At 43.9% G+C, this 14,893-nt stretch overlaps 1 protein-coding gene across 10 annotated transcripts in view; it reads right to left on the bottom strand.

Moving 5' to 3' along the window:
* LOC130275594 (uncharacterized) overlaps positions 1 to 14,893 on the bottom strand; it is a 46,488-nt gene that overhangs the window by 8,072 nt on the left and 23,523 nt on the right. For 6 of the 10 annotated variants that reach the window (XM_056523758.1, XM_056523754.1, XM_056523753.1 and 3 more), the window contains exons 5-6: positions 13,705 to 13,763; positions 10,600 to 10,670 (exon numbers count right to left, since the gene is read on the bottom strand). In XM_056523758.1, the coding sequence (XP_056379733.1) occupies positions 10,600 to 10,670; positions 13,705 to 13,763 (130 nt within the window). Of the gene's footprint in view, positions 1 to 10,274; positions 10,413 to 10,599; positions 10,671 to 13,704; positions 13,764 to 14,893 lie in introns of those variants that run through there. The other 4 variants (XM_056523762.1, XM_056523761.1, XM_056523760.1 and 1 more) reach the window with 2 other exon arrangements.

The raw sequence follows: 14,893 nt of genomic DNA, 5'->3' as shown, positions 1-14,893 counted from the left end.
GGGAGCTATAACATTGCAAAAAAGAGGGGAAAAAAAGTGAATAAAGATCATTTAACGCCTTCCCTAATAAAAGTTTGAATCACCCCCCCCAGGTGCGTGGCTTGCCGCGGACGAAGATGGCTGCCTAAAGCGTTTGCTCCCGCTCCTTGTAGCCTTAAATCGGCTGAATTAGCCCTCTGAAGCCCGCTGCTGGATGCCTAGAGGGGGTCGCAGACGTAGGAGGAAATCCCCTTCCTGTCCGGATCCTCAGATGGCTCCTGGGACCATCACCCGGTATTTGAGCCCAGTCTCAGCTTCTGCCCCAGCCTCTCCTCAGGCCGCACCTCACCAGTCGGGACCTCCTGCGGCCTCCCGCCCGCTATCTCTTCCATCTCCTAGCCCCACCGCTGCTGCCTGTTTCTGCCCAGACACCTGCTGCCCCAGTGTGCTGCTCAATATACCAGCACCCTCCCCTGCTGCTGGCCCTCAGCCTCATTTAGCCTTCCAGATCCTGGACATTACTGCTGCTATGGTCCGGAGCTCGCCTCTTAAAGGGGCCACACCTCTGTTAAAAGGGACTCTCTCTCCAGTGCCCTCCTCGCCCTGCACAGGGTCTGCCACCCTCCCTGGGCCCTCTAGTGTGACCCCTGGGCTTTTTCCAGCTACAGTGCTCCCTCTGGCCTCATCCAGCCCTGTGGTGTTGCCTCTGTCTGCATCTGCTCCATCTCCGTCGCAGTGCACCATGGCTGCATCTGACCCCTCCTCTGGCCCCTCCAAAGCCGTGCCTCCCTCAGCCTCTGCCATCTCCCCTCCTTGGGCCTCGGGGACCCCTCGTCCAGCTGCTGCCCTCCTGGACTGGGACGCATGGAGCTGGACTGTTCGGGGGTGCCACCCTGTGCTCCTCTGTCTCCCAACCTCAGTTTGCTGCTCTCCCATGTCCCCTCCAAAGTGGACTTTAAGATGCTTATTGCAGAGGTCAAGGATGCCTGCAGAGCCTAGATTTCAGTCATGCGTTGGGTCCTTCAACATGTCTTTGGTCGGGTGGATGATTTGGAGGGTGCGCATGACTCTACTAGATCCTACATTGCACAGCTTCACACCACTATCTCGGCTCAGACTGAATTTTTGGGTGACCTGCACTCTCACGTTGAGGATTTGGATAATCAGGGCAGACATAACAACATCAGGGTCCGTGGACTTCCTGAGGCTACCCACTCGGAGGATCTACATGTCACATTGGAGGCCATCTTCAATACGATCCTGGGCAAGCCCCCCCGTCTCATAAGATTAAATTGGACCGTGCTCATCGTGCTCTACGCCCGCGTCCTACGAATGGGCCGCCCCATGATGTGATCTGCTGTGTAGATTTTCAATTGAAGGAGAGGACCATGTCCAAATCTCGCTCCCTCCGGCCTGTGTTTGTCATGGTATGATTGGCTTATGGTCTGGGGATTTCTTTATGTGGCCTCACTCTTTTCCTTGTCTGCCCTTTTCTTTCTTTCCTCCTCTGGTGGCTTTGTTGGAGTGCCTATAGGTACCGCTTGCTATGGTTATGTGTGCTAGGAGTAAGGGAGTTTTTCCATTGGGATATAAGTATATTCAAACCTCTAGTTTACTACTTGTGTGTATTCCTGATGCTCCAGAAGGAAGCGATGGAATGTTTGTATGTACGGTGAGTGGGGTGGGTGGTTTATTGTTGGGGAAATGTTTTCGTATGTTTAAAAATGTTTAAAATCTTAATAAAAATATCTGATTTTTAAAAAAAAAATCTCGCTCCCTCAGGAACTTTAATTTCAACGGTGCTCCTATACAGCTATTTCAGGACCTTTCCTGGATTACCCTCCGTAAGCAGAGGATGCTTCAACCTCTCCTAGCCTCACTGCGCTCTGCCCAGGTGCCTTACCGTTGGTCTTTCCCGTTTGCACTTCAGGCACGACGTGATGGACGCTCTGCTGTTCTACGCTCTCATGCGGACCTCCCAAAATTTTGTGCTGCTCTGGATATCCCGGACCCTCAGATCTCGGATTGGGGACTGATTCCTCTGCCTCCTCCACTTCCACCCTGGTCGGAGTTCTGCTGCCCAGAGCCACGGTGGCTTACGTTCCGGCCCTCCCTGATCCTGTTATTGTGACTGTTGCCTGCTCCTTTTGTGAGACAGTGACAGGCAGAGTTATTGAGGGAATGTATATTTCTCCTAGGATGCTCTCCTACGCTGCTTTAGGCAGCTTGTGGACAGATATGTGTCACCAAAATGCCTGGGTTTCTGTGACGGAAAACCGAAGTTATGTGTGTCAGTGATTCTATGTTACTGCCACATTCTAGTTGTAGTATAGCGGATCCAACCCAATTAAATCCGGGTCGGTTTTTCCTGGAGTGACCAAGTGCCGGTGAGAGGTCACTCCCACATACCAGGTGAGGCTGATTGCAGGCTCCATAAACCTGGGTCTGCAGGCCTGTGTGGGGCTGCTGGAATGCTAAGAACCATGATGTAAGTGGATGTGTTCTACTGTTTTGTTTCAAGTTCGGGGGCACCTAGTGTGTCTCTGGTATAGTTAGGGTCGTACCTTGTTTAGTCAGAGCACAGCCGAGCAGGTATATATTTTGTATGTTTGGCCTGGTGTTAAGGCTGTATTGACACTTAAAATAAACCCAGGCACAGCCTGGACCTGGACTTTACCTACAGTGTCCCTGTCTCTACTTGTGAAGCCCAGGCTGCCAAGCGACATTTTATGCTGTCCCTTTCACACTTTTTATAGCTGCCGGGACTTCTTGATGAGAATTTGCCTTATTATTGTTCTGCATTATGTTTTCTGCCTTTTTTTCCCCCACGTGGGCTTTTTTTTTTTTTTTTTTTTGCTGCCTCTGCTCTACTTGCGGCATTAAGGCTTCTGATTATATCTGGCCTGGCCTTGGGGCGGGACTCTAGTTCCGCCTGGTAGTCTCCCTTGGAGTGTACTTCTACCTCCCCCTTGAGGCCTTGACAAATTCCAAAATGTTTCAGTTATACTCTTGTCTACTGCTGTTTTGCACTTTTTGTGGCCTCCCCTCTGGCCCTTGGTCCTTCAGTGGTATTGTGTGGTTATCACCCCTGTTTTTTCATCTTTGTTTGTCTGTCTTACCTCCCCTCCCGTCCTTTGCAGTCCTTCTACCCTTTTCTTCTCTTGGTTCTTTATCTTTCTCCCTCTTTTTTTTTTTTAGGAGTGGAAGACCGTCACTGTTGACTCCTGGGGACCCCCCCCTCCTCCTGGCTGCACTGGGTTCTACCTCTTGATCTGAGTGAGTACCCTGCTTCACTGCACCCCTACTGCTTCATACATGGCCATGGCTAAGTGTGTCTCCTTGAATGTTAAGGGCCTCAATTCAATGCTTAAGTGGTGTTTATTACAGAGAGAATTGGTGGCTTTGAAAGCAGACATTGTTTTCCTTCAGGAGACACCCTTTGACAAATCGGGTTCCTTCTCCTTTTTACAGCATATTTACCCCCAAATACATATGGCGTCTACTGATCGGAAGGTTGCTGGGGTTGATTTCCCGGACCTGCCCTCTACAGGTAGCCTCCTCCTATGCGGATCCCTGGGGTAGATATGTAATTGTCCATGGGTCTCTAGGGGGTAAACAGCTTCTGTTGTGTAATGTTTATGCCCCTAATTCTTCTCAAGTCCCTTTTCTGCGACGGGTCCTCTCTTGTCTACATGGGTCTCCCCCATCTGCTTGGCTTCTGGGAGTCGAATTTAACCTTGTTTTTTTTTCCCTCCATGGACCATCACTCTGTAGTCGGTGCTCCGCCCCCTTCCTCCCAAGTGCGTCTTTCCACACTCTTTCAGCGATTGATAAGTGCGGAGTCTTTATATGAACTTTGGAGGATTAATCATCCTTCTGACCGCTCTTTTACTTTTTACTCACACCCTCACAAGCTTCACTCCCATATAGATTATTTTTTCGGTAACCTCCCCATGGTCTGCATGTTCTCCTCTGCTTCTCTTGAGCCTATTTCCAGGTCTGATCATTCTCCTGTCCTGTTGTCCTTCTCTCCCTTTCTACCCCCACTCGTTGGCGCCATGACTCTCTTCTTAAGACCGCTCCCTCCCGGGATTCGATCCTGTCGCATATCACTAACTATTTTGCTTACAATGAGGGCTCGGTATCCTCACCGGCTGTCCTGTGGGAAGCTCACAAGGTGGTTATCCGGGCCAATGCATTGCCTTGGGCTCCAGATTGAAACGGGATGCTTAGGCGCCCGTTCCCGGAGCTTAGTGTTCAAATTCAACGTTTGGAATCTGCTCTTTTTTCTTCCCCATCTACCTCGACGTTGAAGCGCTTGATTGCGGCCCGCTCCCAATTGAGTGATTTGGCTCTTCATAGAGTTGAATGCCAATTGCTTTATGCCAAACAGCGCTTTTATGAGAAAGGCAACAAGGCTCACACCATGTTGGCTAGAGGCCTGCGGGGGCATGCTGCGGCTCAGGCTCCCTTCGCATTGAGGGATTCCTCTGGGGTTATGCATTATCACCCTTACTCTATCTCCAAACTCTTTCTTGATTACTATTCTCGACTTTACTCACTTCCCTCACGTCTTCCCTCGGAGCCTGGTGAGCGAACTGCTATGCCTGATTCCTTTCTTGCCAGATGTAGCCTTCCATCTCTCTCTCGGCGACCGATCGAGAGTCGCTGAATGCTCCTTTCTCCCTTGAGGAGCTCGCGGAAGTTTTGAAGTCTCCCTGGGCCCTGATGGTTTCACCTACTTATATTCTAAAACCTACTCTTCTGCCTTGCTTCCCCGACTTGTATCTTTATTTAACTCGTTCTTGGGTGGGGAGGGTATACCTCAATCTTTTCTTCATTCTCTTATTACTCTGATTCCCAAGCCAGGAAAAAGATCCTCATGACGGTGCCAGTTATAGGCCCATAGCCCTTCTCAACTCTGACCTGAAGCTCTTTTCCAAAGTTTTAGCTAACCGCCTCTGTTGTTTTAAGCCATCTCTTATCAACAAAGACCAGGTGGGCTTGATCCCGGGTCATCAGGGAGGTGACAACACAAGAAGGGTTGTGGACTTGATTGATATAGTCAATAGATGGTCTGAGAATGCCTTGCTGTTGAGTCTAGATGCTGAAAAGGCCTTTGATAGGCTAGGCTGGCCTTTTCTCTTTGCCACTCTGCAGAAGTTTGGTATCTCTGGTAGTTTTCTTACTGCTTTGCGGGGCCTTTATTCTTCTCCTACTGCCTCTCTTAAGCTGCCTCACTCTTCTACTTCCTCCTTTACTCTATCTAATGGTACTAGACAGGGGTGTCCGCTGTCCCCCCTGATCTTTGCTTTGTGCATTAAGCCTCTTGCTGCATTGATCCGGGGGTCCCCAGACATTACAGGGGTCTCCTTGAATGGAAGGGATTTCAAACTGTCTTTTTGCTGATGATATCCTTCTTACCCTGACTAACCCACTCATCTCTTTGCCCTCCTTATATAAATATAAGTATAGTTTCAGGCTGTAAGGTTAATCTATCTAAGTCAGTGGCTATGCCCCTTAACTTAACGCCTTCCCTGTCCTCTCTCCTGCAAGCTAACTTTTCATTCCGTTGGTCTCCTTCCTCTGTCACATATCTATGTGTCACTCTCACTCCTAGTTATTCTTCCTTGTATACTGCAGACTTTCCTCGCCTTCTTGGCGACGTGCGGACTCTGATGGACCAATGGAGGTCCCAATATATTTTGTTTTTTGGCTGTATCGCGGTGGTTAAGATGACCAAAAGCTCTGGTTGGACCCCTGTCCATCCAAACACCTTTCTATGGTCTGTCCCGCTTTACTCACCGGAATGTTTGTTGCTGGGTCCAATGTCGTTTTCCTGCTATCTATGGACCTATTGTTTCTGGCGTTTTGGTCTTCTCTCCTCTTCCTCACCTTTGCAGTCCTTTCTATATAACCCTGCCTTCCCTCCTGGGATGACCTCGGCCCTAGGGAATGGGGATATCGGGGTTTATTCTGCTGGGGTTGATGTGGTCGACCCCCACTCACGTTCTTTTCTCCCTTTCCCTCAATTGACCTCTCGCTGTGACCTCCCTGCCTCTGAGGAAGCTCACTACGCACAGCTCAGACGCTTCTTCTCCTCGGGACATGGCTGTGTAGGGGGGGCCCTCAGACGAGGGATGGGAAGACTCCCTCAATTCCTCTCTCTCTTTGCCTCAGTGGAAGATCATTTGGGAACATGCGTCTAAGGCCTCTATTTGCACAGCTTACAAGGAGACTCAGTTTAAGATGTTCATGGGGTGGTATTATATGCCTGTTCTACTGAACAGGTTGAATCCTGCTATCCCTCCGCAATGCTGGCGTTGTGGAGTGGGTTTGGGGGTCTGTCTTTCATATTTTCTGGTCCTGTCCCCTAATTGTTCCCTATTGGGTCTCAGTGCAGGGACTGATTTGCTCTGTTCTGGGAACCCTGGTCCCCCTTGATCCTCTGGTCTTTCTCTTGCACCTATGCCATAGGGCCCTGGCCAAGAAGCCGTTTAAACCTTTTCTCCATATAGTACTAGCGGCCAAGACCCTTATTGCCAAGTGCTGGAAGAAGACACCCCCTCCCCCCACCTTGTAGCCAGGATTCGTGAGATCCGCTCTCTAGGGTATCTCACTGCATCCCTGAATAACTCCATCCCAGCATTCTTTTCTATCTGGGATCCTTGGGACAGTTTCCTTGATAGGCAGCCCCCGTGACACCTGACTCTTTCTCCTTTTCTTATTAATTAATAATTAATTAATAAAAATTTATTGTTAAAAAAAAAAAAAAAAAAGTTTGAATCACCCCCTTTTCCCATAAAAAAAAAAAAACTGTGTAAATAAAAATAACAATAAACATATGTGGTATCGCCGCGTGCGGAAATGTCCGAATTATAAAAATTGTTAATTAAACAGTCAATGGCACACGCGCAAAAAAATTCCAAAGTCCAAAATAGTGTATTTTTGGTCACTTTTTACATCATGAAAAAATGAATAAATAGTGATCAAAAAGACCGATCAATACAAAAATGGTACAGCTAAAAACGTCAGATCACGGCGCAAAAAAAGAGCCCTCACACCGCCCCATACACAGAAAAAAAAAAAGTTATAGTGGTCAGAAGATGACAATTTTAAACTTATAAATTTTCCTTCATTTAGTTATGATTATCAAACCTATATAAGTAGGGTATCATTTTAATCGTATGGACCTACGGAATAAACAGAAGGTGTAATTTTTACCGAAAAATGTACTGCGTAGAAACGGAAGCCCCCAAAAGTTACAAAATTGTGTTTTTTCTTCAATTTTGTCGCACAATGATTTTTTTTTTCCGTTTTGTTGTAGATTTTTGGGTATAATGACTGATGTCATTACAAAGCAGAATTGGTGGCGCAAAAATAAGCCATAATATGGATTTTTAGGTGCAAAATTTAAAGAGTTATGATTTTTTAAAGGTAAGGAGGAAAAAACGAAAATGCAAAAACTGAAAAACCCCGGGTCCTTAAGGGGTTAAAATTGTCATCTTCTGACCCCTATAACTTTTTTATTTTTCAGCATACAGGGCAATTTGAGAGCTCATTTTTTGCACCATTTTCTGTAGTTTTTATCGTTTTTGTTTTGATGGGACTTTTTGATCACTTTTTATTATTTTTATATGGTATACGAAGTGACCAAAAATGCACAATTTTGGACTTTGGTATTTTTTTTTACATGTACGCCATCAACCGTGCGGTTTAGCTAACCTTATATTTTAATAGTTCGGACATTTACGCACACGGCGTTACCACATATGATTATTTTTTATTACATTATTTTATTTAAAAAAATGGGAAAAGGGGGGTGATTCAAACTTTTACTAGGGAAGGGGTTAATTCTCTTTTATTCACTTTTTTTTTTTTTTTTTTTTACACTTTATTTTTTATTTTTTTTTAGCCCCCATAGGGGCCTATACCATGCAATCTTCTGATTGCATATACTGATCAATACTATGCCATAGCATATCAAAAATCAGTGTTATCGGCGCTCTGCTGCTCTAAGGCTAAGAGGGACCCGCGATGTCGCCACAGATGTCCCGATCAGCTCCACTGAGCTACCGGCACCGTTACACCCGCATTTTAGACGCTACAATCATGTTTGATCACAGCATCTAAAGGGTTAATGCTGGGCATTGGCCCGATTGGTGGTGCCCGGCATCAGTCCTGGGTCCTGGCTGCCCGTAGCAACCGAGACCCACTGGGTTTAACCCGTTCTGTGCTTGTGAGAGTGGTATAAACTCTAACGGGACGAGGGCGTAAAGGTACGCCCTCGGTCCTTCAGTCCCAGGACGCCAGTACAGTACCTGTATGCCCTGCGTACCGGCAGGATAGCAGAAAAGGGTGAGATTGCGGGATCATGCGATCTCCCACCCGGCGCCCCAGCTCTTTGTATAATTAATGCTTTGTCGACCACCACACAAAGCTGTGGTCAACACGCCCCCTCCATGCATCTCTATGGGAGAGCCGGAGATACATGAACGCAGCATCTGTGTCTCCCATAGTGATGCATGGAGGTGGTGGGGTGGGTGGGGGGTCGTGTCACCCACAGCTTCATGCCGTGCTTGACACATTTCATTCATGTGGAGAGCTGGGGTGCTGGGCAGGAGATCACGAGGGGTCCCAGTGGTCTAACCCCCCACAATCCTCTGGATTGGGGATAAGTTTTTTTTTTTTTTTATACTGAATAACTCTTTTAACCCCTTAAGGACACAGAGTTTTTTCATTATTGCACTTTTGTTTTCTTTCACCTCACCCTCTAAAAATTATAACGCTTTTAATTTTCTACCAACACACCCATATGAGGGCTTGTTTTTTACGCCACCAATATTACTTTGTAGCGACATCAATCATTTCACCACAAAATGTATGGCGAAACAAAAATAAAACAAAACACCATTTTGTAAATTGGGGGCTTCCTATTCTACGCAGTGTACTTTTCCATAAAAAATGACATCTTATCTTTATTCTGTAGGTCCATACGATTAATATGATATCAAACTTATATAGGTTTTATTTTGTTTTAATTCTTTTAAAAAAATTATAACATTTTGTACGGAAATTAGCATGTTTAAAAATGTCCTCTTCTGACCTCTATAACTTTTAAATTTTTCTGTATACAGGGATGTATAAGGGCTCATTTTTTGCGCTGTGATCTGTAAGTTTTAACCATTTTTGTTTTGATAGGACTTTTTGATCGCGTTTTATAAATTTGTTTAGGGTATACAAAGTTACCAAAAATAAGGAATTCTGGACATTGGTATTTTTTTTTACATATACGCCATTGATCGTGCAGTTGAATTAACCATATATTCTTATAGTTCTGACATATATGTATATGGGGAAAAGGGGGGAAGGGGGGTGATTCAAACTTTTATTAAGGAAGGGGTTAAATAACAGTTTTTTTTTTTTTTTTTTTGCATGATTTTTTAGTCCCCAAAGGGGGCTATTACATGCAATATTTAGATTGCATACACTGAATAATGCTATGCCATAGCTTAGCATTGATCAGTGTTATCGGTAATCCATTGCTCCAGCCTGCCAAGACTGACTGGAGCTTTGGAGCACCAATCGGACGGTGAGGAAGCAGGTAAGGGCCCTCGCACCGTCCTCTCAGATGATCGGGAAATGCGATTTTCCTGCGATGATCCCGATTAGCTCTGCTGATCTGCCGGGAGTGCATTTTAGATGCCACAATCAACTTTAATCATGGTGTCAAAGGAGTTAATGCCAATCGCCAATGTCCGGCATTAGACACCGGTCCTGGCTGCTGGTAGCAGCCGGGACTGAATGGATAAGAAGCAAGCTCAGCTCCTGAGCTTGCTTCATAGACCTGCCGCACGGCTGCGCAATACAGTATATATTTGGTGCTGGTCGATAAGGGATTAAAGAAGTTTCTTGCTGAAAAACGTATTCCATATCCACAGGGATCACGGGGGCGGGTCTGACCCCTGGGATCCCAGTGATCTCCTGTACAGGGCCCCGGCTCTCCTCAGGAACAGAGCGTCACAGCCCCCTTTGCGATATCTCTATGGGAAAGCCGAAGATAGCCGAACAGCCATCCCATAGAGATACTTGGAGGGGGCGTGTCAGCCACCGCTTTCGTGCAGGAGTCGGCATGCCCCGCTCACAGGGAGAGCCAGGGCCCCGTGCAGGAGATCATGGGGGTCCCAGCTGTCAGACCCCCGGCAATCTAAAACTTATCCCATATGCTTTGGATAGGGGATAGGTTTTTCAGTGTTATATATCACAGCTCACAGAATACCTAATAAAATAACCTCAAAATAATATATTTTTAGTGTTCATTAGTAATTTATTAGAAACAGTCTGAAATGAGCTCGCACTATCCAAATAATTTGATAAAGCTTAGTGTTTCCATAACCCATCTGGATCACCATTTCTCTGTGCACGAAATTATCCTACAATAAAAATAAAAATGCTAACAGTGATGATACAACGACAACAAGATCAAAAAAGAGGAGAAAGTTAATAATGCACTATACAATTCATAGTCCTAGGTTTCTGTGAAACAAAGTCATTTTAGGCATATTCAGTAGGTAAGTCTTTTTTTAAATAGAGTAATACTCAAAAATATCAATATTTTACCAGCTGAATTTTTAGTGATTCCCTGTCTGATAAACATGAAGCATTGTCATCAAAATAATAGTACATGAACCCTGAAATAAAGAAAAAGTACATAAGCTTGATGGAACAATTCTGACTTTTTGACAGTAAACCTGGATTTACATGTAGTATTTTGGTCAGTTTCTTTTTGCCAAAACAAATATACTGGAAAAATCCACTCCTGGTTTTAGCTAAAAAATGCTGATCAAAGTTCTGTGTGTGAACACGGCTTGTGGTAATATTCGGCTATGTTCACATCTCATTTTCTGAACGATTAGTGTGTGTTTAGAACCTGTCCATAGCCCCCATGCAAACATGAGTGTATAAAAATAAAATAGAGGCTTAAAGGGGTTAGCCATGAAAAAACTTTTATGTATATCAACTGGCTCCAGAAAGTTAAACAGATTTGTAAATTACTTCTATTAAAAAATCTTACTCCTTTCAATACTTATTATAAGCTGCTGAAGTTGAGTTGTTCTTTTCTGTCTAAGTTCTCTCTGACACCTGTCCTGGGAAGTGTCCAGAGTGGAAGCAAATCCACATAGCAAACCTCTTCTACTCTGTGCAGTTCCCGAGACAAGCAGAGATGTCAGCGGAGAGCACTGTTGCCAGACAGAAAACAACAACTCAACTTCAGCAGCTGAAAATTATTGGAAGGATTAAGATTTTTTAATATAAGTAATTTACAAATCTGTTTAACTTTCTGGAGCCAGTTGATATTAACCTGTTAGGGGCCACGGGCGTATGGATACGCCCTTGCGTCTTGGTACTTAAGGACTAAGGGCGTACCTGTACGCCCGTGGGAATTTAGATCCCCACCGCTAGCCAGATGGGGATCGGAATATGTAAAACAATTTCTTCCAAGTCGGGAAATACCCCATATGTGGATGTAAAATGCTCTGCGGGTGCACAACAAGGCTCAGGAGTGAGAGAGCGCCATGTACATTTAAGGCCTAAACTGGCGATTTGCACAGGGGTGGCTGCTGCTGACATAAACGCAAAATAAATAAATACCTACCTGTGACCCCATTTTGGAAACTACACCCTTCACAGAACGTAACAAGGGGTATAGTGAGCCTTATTACCCAACAGGTGACTGACAGATTTTTGGAACAGTGGTCCGTGAAAATAAAGAATGTAATTTTTCATTTGCACAGCCCACTGTTACAAAGATCTGTCAAACGCCAGTGGACACCTTGTTACGTTCCTTGAGGGGGTAGTTTCCCAAATAGTGTGCCATGTGGGGTGTTTTTTGCTGTTCTGGCACCATGGGGGCTTCTTAAATGTAACATGTCCCCCAAAAAAACATTTCACCAAAATTTGCTTTCCAAAATCCCATTGTTGCTCCTTCCCTTCTGAGCCCTCTGGTGCACCCGCAGATCACTGCACATCCACATATGAGATATTTCCTTACTCGAGAGAAATGGGGTTTCAAATTTTGGGGGACATTTTCATCTAATATGCCTTGTGAAAATGAAAAATTTGGGGTAACATCAGCATTTTAGTGAATTAGTAAATTTTTCATTTTCACGTCCAACTTTATTGAAAATTCGTCAAACACCTGTGAGGTGTTAAGGCTCACTGGACCCCTTGTTACGTGCATTGAGGGGTGTAGTTTCCCAAATAGTATGCCATGTGGGGTGTTTTTCATTGTTCTGGCACTGTAGGGGCTTCCTAAATGCAACATGCCCCCCAAAAACCATTTCAGCAAAATTCGCTCTCTAAAATCCCATTGTCACTCCTTCTTTTCTGAGCCCTCTAGTGCAACCACAAAGCACTTTACTTCCACATATGATGTATTTCCTTACTCGAGAGAAATTGGGTTACACATTTTGGGGGCTTTTTCTCCTTTTACCCCTTGTAAAAATAAAAAATATGGGTCTACAAGAACATGTTAGTGTAAAAAATGAAGATTTTGAATTTTCGCCTCCACTTTGCTGCTTTTCCTGTGAAACACCTAAAGGGTTAACAAACTTTCTGAATGTCATTTTAAATACATTGAGGGGTGCAGTTTTCATAATGGGGTCCACTATTGGGTATTTCTAACATAAAGACCCTCAAATTCATTTTGAAACTGAACTGGTCCCTGAAAAATTCAGATTTTGAATTTACTTGGAAAATTGCTGCTATAATTTGAAGCTTTCTGATGTCTTCAAAAAGTAAAAACTTGTCAACTTTATGATGCAAACATAAAGTAGACATATTGTATATGTGAATCAATATGTAATGTATTTGGAATATCCCTTTTCCTTACAAGCAGAGAGCTTCAAAGTTATAAAAATACAACATTTTCACATTTTTCATGAAAGTTTGGAATTTTTCACCAAGAAATGATGCAAGTATCGACAAAAATTTACCACTAACATAAAGTAGAATATGTCACGAAAAAACAATCTCTGAATCAAATTCATAAGTACAAGCATCTCAAAGCTATTAATGTTTAAAGTGACAGTGGTCAGAATTGCAAAAAATGCTCTGGTCCTTAGGGTCAAAATGGACTCGGTCCCCAAAGGGTTTTAAAAGAAGAAGAAAAAAAGTTTTTTGCTGGAATACCCATTTAAATGGCTTACCCTAAGCCCCCACAGCGACCGCACCAATGCTCTCAGTCCCCTGGTTTTTGTATCTTAGTAACAAGTGTAAATACAGTGTAGATAAACATAGACTGAACATATACCAAAATACAGTATAGATAAAAGATAAAATGACCAGTGCAACAAATATTTGAAACAGAAAACCAAAGAGAAAAGTAGTCAAGGTACATGCAGAGCAAAAGTAGAATACACAGGAGTCCTGATGCACAATTGGGCCCAAATCTACACAAGCCAGACTTGGCTTACAAAACTGTCTGTGGACAGCATTTTGTAAAAAGTCGCACATTTTAGAATTGCCTTCTGTTGAAGATAAGGTGTTCCATTGTAACCTTGGGTTGGATCTTAAACAGAATTGATACCTGGGTAGGTTCCTTTCTATTACAGCCAAAATATGAGGGCAGCTGCATTTATAACATTTTTGAAAGTTTTAATTTTTTTAACATTTATTTTTGGGGTAAAGGCTTATTCATACATAATTCATTGGGTGTAGACTTACCGCCAACAATTAGAATATTAAGTGAAACCCAGATCAGATATCTGTATTTCTGCAGTATGCTGAAAAAAAGAAGAAGAAAAGAATCGGCTAAGTATATACATAATAAAAATCTATCTATTTATCTAGCAACAGAACGGAAATATTATATTATCTTTGTATCTATCTATCTATCTATCTATCTAAATACACTGCAATATTATATACTGCTACATATACAGAAAAACAGTGCACTGGCAATAACATAAAATGCAAGAAGTATGTATGTAAGAAATCAGTGGTGCTTTGTATACTATGTAAAATGAAGGGGATTCCTGTCTTTTCACAACAGTGGGAACAATAAAAGCTTAAAGTGGACACTGCTCACGAAAAAAACCAGGCCGGAGGATGGGAGACCAATATCAGCAGCCCAGGGGGAGCAGCGGGAGGTAAGTTAAAGTTTATTCATTTTAAAGGTGGCAGCCTGGGCATAAAGCATAAACAAAAAATTTGCCCAAAGTACCTCTGTAAAGGGGTATTCCAGGATTTTTTTTTTATTTGACTAAGCTAGAGGGGCTGTAAAGTTTGTGTAGGTTATAATATAGTGTTTGTACCTGTGTGTGATGGTGGTCTTGCAATTCTTCTTTGATTTTTGCCCAAAAGTTAATATTTAACAACATATGAATTGAGTGTCATCTCAGGTTTTCACAAGTTACAGTGCGGCCCGAGATATCACATCACTAGTCAGGTGATGAAAGGGAACCTGTGCTGCTTAATGGGTGGAGCAACCACTGGGTGGGTGGGGGGAAGGGGGGAGGGTTGGGAGATCATTCTGCAAGTAAGGCCATGTTCACAAGTCAGAATTTCCGCTGTAGCAGAGTCCAGTTGAATTTAACGGGATTCTGCTGAGCTGTGCACACGGCGGAATTTCTGTGCCAGATGTTTCCGCATGGAAATTCCATTTTCCGTGTCCGCACAAAGAATGAATATGTTAATTCTTTGTACGGAATCCGCACGGAATGCATAGCCATCTATGAGAAGTGCATGCGGACATTCCGTCATGTGAACATAGCCTAATTGTAGTTTTGCAACAGCTGGAGGCACCTTGGTTAGAAAACACTGGTCTATTGCATGGAATGAAGCTCATTAGTGCTTCAATGGGTGGGGTTGCAGATGTGTGGAAACACAAACAAGGAATCATGGGACTTGTAGT

Source organism: Hyla sarda, chromosome 6, assembly GCF_029499605.1.
Source record: "Hyla sarda isolate aHylSar1 chromosome 6, aHylSar1.hap1, whole genome shotgun sequence".
In the NCBI taxonomy this organism is placed as follows: domain Eukaryota; kingdom Metazoa; phylum Chordata; class Amphibia; order Anura; family Hylidae; genus Hyla; species Hyla sarda.
This window is presented reverse-complemented; position numbering and strand designations above follow the sequence as displayed.